Source organism: Vitis riparia, chromosome 15 (genome assembly GCF_004353265.1).
Source record: "Vitis riparia cultivar Riparia Gloire de Montpellier isolate 1030 chromosome 15, EGFV_Vit.rip_1.0, whole genome shotgun sequence".
Taxonomy (NCBI): domain Eukaryota; kingdom Viridiplantae; phylum Streptophyta; class Magnoliopsida; order Vitales; family Vitaceae; genus Vitis; species Vitis riparia.
The window spans coordinates 3,265,020-3,271,611 of record NC_048445.1 but is presented as its reverse complement, the minus strand read 5'-3'; the positions used below and the strand labels follow the sequence as shown (position 1 = coordinate 3,271,611).

At 28.6% G+C, this 6,592-nt stretch overlaps 1 protein-coding gene across 2 annotated transcripts; it reads left to right on the top strand.

The window, feature by feature from the left end:
- The first annotated feature begins 396 nt into the window (after positions 1-396).
- On the top strand, positions 397-5,100 carry LOC117932330 (O-acyltransferase WSD1-like). 2 transcript variants are annotated; one of them, XM_034853539.1, is made up of 7 exons: positions 397-882; positions 2,139-2,705; positions 3,633-3,699; positions 3,784-3,893; positions 4,091-4,300; positions 4,452-4,589; positions 4,728-5,100. In XM_034853539.1, exons 1-7 carry the CDS (start codon positions 607-609, stop codon positions 4,899-4,901), a joined length of 1,542 nt encoding a protein of 513 aa, XP_034709430.1. In that variant the 5' UTR covers positions 397-606; the 3' UTR covers positions 4,902-5,100. The 2 variants fall into 2 exon arrangements, with proteins under 2 accessions (XP_034709430.1, XP_034709431.1); XM_034853540.1 differs by lacking the exon at positions 4,091-4,300.
- The last annotated feature ends 1,492 nt before the right edge of the window (positions 5,101-6,592 follow it).

The following is a 6,592-nucleotide window of genomic DNA, read 5'->3' as shown; positions in this document are numbered from 1 at the left end:
TTTTGTTTGAAGTTTTACGACAATATCAACCGGATTTATTTTTTTTTTATCATTTTCTCCGTTTAATTTAAAATATGTTCGATAATATTTTTATTCGAAATGTTTTTAATGATAATGTTCTCTAAAAATGTTTTTTAAAAAATTATTTATAAAAAAAATATTATAAGTGAATTTCAAAAATTTTAAAAGCATTTTTTAAATTTTATCAAAAGTTTAATTTATTTTAAAAATCTTGTTTAGGTTATTGAGTTTAAGAGTGATTTTAAAAAGTGTTTTTAATATTTTTGATTCTTAATTTTTTTTTTTTTAAGTAATAAGAAAGAATAAAAACACTATATAAACTTTTTATATAATCGTTAGAAATGTAACATATCGTTCCGGAGTAACTGTCAGACACATACTCGGTTTTCTTCAATTATGTTTTTAGGCAAAAGAGGTTGGGGAGTGGACGGACCGATCTGGTGAAACCCTTCAAATACTGACAACCCTTCTGCTAAGCTCACAGTTCTGCAAGCATTTTTGCTTTTATTGCCGCTGAGATAGCGGAGGAACAGTTTCTAATATTTCATACCCTTTTTGAGTCCAGAAGCTGATCAGCTCACTGCCATGGAGTCCGTAAATGATCTGGATTCAAAGCAGCAAGCTCTCAAGCCTATTCGAACGAAGATAGCAGGAGGAGAAGAAGAATCTGGGAAAAAACCCTACGATATCGAGGAGGAGGAAGAAGAGCCATTGAGTCCAGCAGCTCGAATTTTCCATGAACCAAACTTCAATGTCTACATCATTGCCATCATGGGATGGAAAACCAAGATGGATATACAGGTTGTTAAAGCCCATTTCCTGCGCACACTGCTTAAGCACCCCCGTTTCTCAAGCTTGCAGGTATGGAACCAAAAAAAAAAAGGGAAAAAAAGAAAGAAAGAAATGTATTGTTTAAGCTTTTGTATTAATAGGTAACCTAATACGGTATTAAGCTATGTATTGTCACATTCTTATTTGCTATCCGTGAGTGAGATATGATTTGTATCTTTATTCAAGGTTACACATTTGATCGAGTTGCATAAGATATTAATATTTTGCTCTACACAATATTTTTCAAAATGTATTTTTCTAACTCTCATGGGTTTTTAAGTTCTTAGACTTAAGATCTTTAGGGTTAGTTTGGCAACATTTGTAAAAACAATTTTCAAAAAAATAGGTTTTGGGTACCATTTAGTTGTCAATTATTTTTATGAAAAAAATTCTATTTGGGAAAAACAGATTTCTTGACTTATTTTCTATATATATTTTTTTATTGTTGCTCAAAATATTTTATGAAAAAAAACTAGAAAAATTTGTTATAAAAAATAGTTTGTTTTTAAAACAAAGTTCTTAAAAACATGTTTTTATTATAAGTTTATCAAACATGTTTATGAGTTACAATTTTTTTTTTTTTTTTTGTTTTAGAAACATAAAATAATTTTCAAAAATAGTTTCAATTAGAGTTTTAAGCCCTATTTGGTAACTGTTTTTGAAAACAGTTTTGAAAAATCGTTTTGAGAATAGTTTTTGAAAACCGTTTTATGATGTTTTATAAAACAAAGTTTGTTTGAAAATTTGAAATGTTTTTAATTTATTTAAATTTTTTTTAAATATGTTTTAAAAATAATTTATATATCGAGTGTTTTATTTTTAATCATTCTTCATGCTTGTATTATTATTTTCTAAAACAGTTATTCGAAAATAATAGAAAATAACTAAAGTATATTTTTTAAAAATATGTTATTTTTATGCTTAAGAATAAAAAAAAACAATTTTTAATTGACAAACATATTTTTTTGCCATGAAGGATAAAAAATTATTCTTGAAAACAGTTACCAAACAAATTTTTAATATTTTTCTTGCCTACCCATTTTTAAAATATAAACAAAAGCTCAAAAAGATAAAAGCATGACTACATTTGCATTTCATTTGTGAATTTAAATAAGTCTAAATTTACCTAAATTCTAAATACAAATATCAAGAGAAAAATACCATTCAACCTTCATATTTCTAATAAAAACTAATTAATCTAATTTAAGGTTATTTATTATATTTTATTAATTTAAAAAATATAGTTGTCATATGATCTGTTATACCTCTAACCTGAGGAACGTTAGGTCAAGGACGATGACAAAGGTGGAGCAATGAGATGGGTTCGAACTAAAGTTGATCTAGACAAGCACATTATCATGCCCGACCTCGATCAGAAGACGGAGTCAGCGGACAAGTTGGTGGAAGACTACATCTCCGACCTCAGCAAAACCTCCATGGACCTCTCCAATCCTCTATGGGAGTTCCATATTCTCAACATCAAGACCTCCGACGCGGAGTCCTTGGGAGTTTTCCGAATCCACCACTCCCTCGGCGATGGCGTGTCGCTCATGTCCCTTGTCCTCGCTTGCACCCGCCAAGTCTCCGACTCGGAGGCCCTCCCAACGCTGCCGGTGCAGAAGAGTTCGAATCCTAATCCAGTCAAGTCTGGTGGGGTTTGGTCGCTTATAAAGATGGTTTGGTATACTTTTGTGGATGTTTTGATGTTTATTGCGACGGCGCTGTTCTTGAAGGATACTGTGACGCCCCTCACCCGCCACCGGAAAAAAGGTGTTGGGTCAGAGTCGAGGCGGTTTGCTTACCGGACGGTGAGTTTTGATGACATCAAGCTGGTGAAGAATGCCATGAACACTGTAAGTTGATTTTGTATTATCCATTACTGGTGTTATGATTTTAGGTTCGTTGACTCTGAAATGAAAATGTTTTGACGATAGTGACCTAAAATAGGTTTATTTGTAATATTTTCAGGCTATGCTTTGTTCGAAAAGTGCTAGAAAAAAAAATTATTATTATTTATTTGATTTTAGTATGAAAAATACGAAAAAAAAAATCAAATATAATCAAAATTATTAAAAAAAAATTATATATTTTTAAATTATTTAATTTATATATATATATATATGAAATAAACAAGTAAAAATAAAAAATAAAATAGTATATAAAAAAATTTTATTTATTTTAAATTTATTTTTTTATTTTTTTTTTATTTTAATTTTTTTTTGTTTGTTATAGTTTCTTTCAAACTTTTTGAGAAATAAATATAACCTTAGTTTTGATTCTTTATTTTAATATTCTTTATGGCTTGTTACCTAATCTTTTTGGTCAATATTAGTTAACAAGTTGTTTGAGGTCTTGAGTTCTAGTCCATCTCTTTGCTAGGGCTTTTGTCCCGGCCATTGATACATAAGGTGTGAATTAAAATCTTCACCTTTGGGTTAGTAAGTAGTTTAATATGGTATTAGAGTTTTGATTTACCAATTTTATTGACAAGTGTAAATTCAAGAAAGATTATTCATGGTATGGGTTAATAAATAGTTTAATATGATATTAAAGTGGTTCCCAATACATTTTATTGATCTTATAGATAAGTCTAGAGAAAGATTATCGATAAAGCTTGACTTATTAATAACAGTTTAAACTATTAGCTTGATTTAAGTCAATTTTATGGGATAACACCCATTCTTGTATTCTATAATTAGTAATTAAGAAAAACACCACCATATTATTCCAAAAAACATTATTATAAACTAAAAAGATCATTGTGGTTTTGTGCATTGCAGACTATCAACGATGTGGTCATGGGGGTGTCACTGGCTGGTCTTTCTCAATATCTCAATAGAAGATATGGTGAGCTTACAACTTTATACCTAAACACCTAGAATACTTCATCTAATGTAAGGTGAGACTCTTAACATATCTCCTTAATGGCAGGTGAGGCTAAGGGAGAGGCAGTAGCTACGCAGAAGAAAAATAATATTCCTGAGAACATTCGCCTCAGGGCCACTCTTCTGGTTAATATAAGACCTTCCCCAGGGATTCATGTGAGACATTTTCCTGTTGAATTCGAAAGATTTATATGAAAATATGGTCGTTAAGATAGTAAAAATGATGGTGCAGCTAACATTTTTCGTATACATCAAATCTGAATTTTCAAATTTATAAATGAACTTGAGTAAATTAATTATCCATGTACTATAGATTTGATTGATTATATCGTATCGTATCATCAAAATGCTAGGCTTTAGCTGATATGATGGAGAAGGGAACCAAAGCAAAATGGGGTAACTGTATTGGATCTGTGCTTCTCCCCTTTGCTATTGCGATACGAGATGACCCGTTAGACTATGTTCGCCAAGCTAAGGCTACCATTGACAGAAAGAAGCAGTCTCAAGAAGCTGGATACACATTTCTCATTGTTAAGTTAGTCCTCAAGTTATTTGGAATTAAGGTACGTATGAACTTCCATGAAATTTTTTGGAACCAAATACACGAAAAATTGGACACATATACATATGCTTACAATTCCCTCTTGATTGTTTAATTTCACTATTTCTAGTCTAAATTAATCATTCTACTTTGGAAATCATTTGGTAAAACAGGCGGCAGCATTTCTATTCCATAGAGTTCCAAATCACACCACACTGTGCTTCTCAAACATAGTTGGACCTATAGAAGAAATCGGTTTTTATGGTCATCCATTGGCTTTCATTGCTCCAAGTTGCTATGGGCAACCCCATGTAAGTATATATAAACATCTCATTAAGCCAAAATATGCCTTTTGTTTAATTTCATTTGGCTATGAAAGTATTACAATTTATATCATAGAGATGAGTTTGGTTAGTCTTAATAAGCATAATAATTGTGTTTTGGTGTAGGGATTGATGGTTCACTTTCAAAGTTACACGAATAAAATGACATTTATTCTATCGGTTGATGAAGCGACCATTCCTGACCCTCACCAGCTATGTGATGATATTGAAGAATCACTCAAGCTCATGAAGGATGCTGTTATAGCAAGAGGGATTGTTAAGGAAAATCTCATTAAATAAAGAGTGATTACACACAAAAAAGACCAATAGCCATATTACATTATGCTTGAATTATCTTAATTGTGCAAATGTTGTGTACTCATCTTTGCTTTCATGTATACCGATAATGCTGATTGCTACCAAATAGGGACTATAAACCTTTGGTTTGTGTATCTTATAAATTTGTTTCTCAATTGGATAAGTTGGAATTTGGATTAAATTCGCTATCGATCATCATCCTAATTAGCTAGGTTGATTAGGATGTGCTTGCATTTTGTGGTTGATGATAATTTGTCTCGACTAGTGATGGGCTAGACTTTTTATTCAAATCAACATTACATGACTTAACTTTCCATCAACCTCGGATTAGGATTGTTTCCTATAATAATCAATAAAGGAGTAAAAAGTTGAAGAATATTAAGAGTTCAAAATACAGTTGATAAAATTACCCAAACTAATTTTGCATATGAATATTATTCCTTTTCTCAAAGAAATCTTTAATGATAAAAAAACTTTCAAAAAATTAAAAGAAAAATACAATTTTCAAATATTGAAAATCTTTAAAAAAAATATTGTAATGGTGATGTGAATTGAAGTATAAGGAAAGTTGAAATTTCAAATAAAGGTTATACATGTAATTGATTGGAAGAAAAGAATAACTTAAGAGTATGTTCGATAATTATTTTTAAGAATAATTTTCTATTTTTTAGAACAAAAAAAAAAAGAAAATATGTTTAGTAACTAGAAACTATTTTTTATTTTCAAAAAACATCATTTAGTTGTTTCCTATTATTTTTACTTGTTTTTTTTTAGAATTGTTTTAAAAAATAATTATATAAGCATATAAAATAATTAAAAATAAAGTATTGGATGTAAAAATTATTTTTAAAATATATTTAAAAATAAGTTAAAAACATTTTAAGTTTCCAAACTTTTGTTTAATTTATAAAATATTAGAGAACAATTTTTAAAAACTATTTTCAAAAATTATTTTTCATAATTGTTTTACTTTTCCCAAATCACTTACAATTTTTGAACTAAAATATGTCTTTAGATGGACAGGAAGATATATTACAACTAAAGATTTTTTCATTACATGTGGAGAGTGTGTCTAGGTTGAATATTATTCATCAGCTCATGAAATTTCAATTTTAAATTAAACTCTCTTCATTATTATGGTCTGACAAAATATTTGAGGTGGTTTCTACTGTCTTAACGCATCAATAAGATGAAATTTTGAGTGTGTTATTTAAGCTTCTTCTGAACTCAGAAAATCGGGGAGAGAAGGGAGGTGGAAAATAAAACAGAGAAAAAAAAATACAAAAATGAAAAAAAGATTTGAACTTGATATATATACCTATATTTTCCATATAGCTTTTTAAATAATCTCCTAATATAAAATTTGAAAATACACATGAATTTTTAAATAATTTCTTATATATATTTTTATTATAAACCATAGAAAAGATTCAAAGTGTTTGGCACCTCTATTTTTAGAAAAAAAACAAGAAATGACGGTTTGACAACCAAAAAATAGGAACATGGTATTTTCTAAAAATATCTTTTAGTTATTTTCATTTATGTTTTAAATTTTATTTTAAAAAATATGATATTTTTAGAGAAAATATTTTTAATTGTTTTCATTTTTTTTATTTTTTATTTAAAAATAATTATATAAATATAAAAATAATTAAAAATAAAATATAACATAT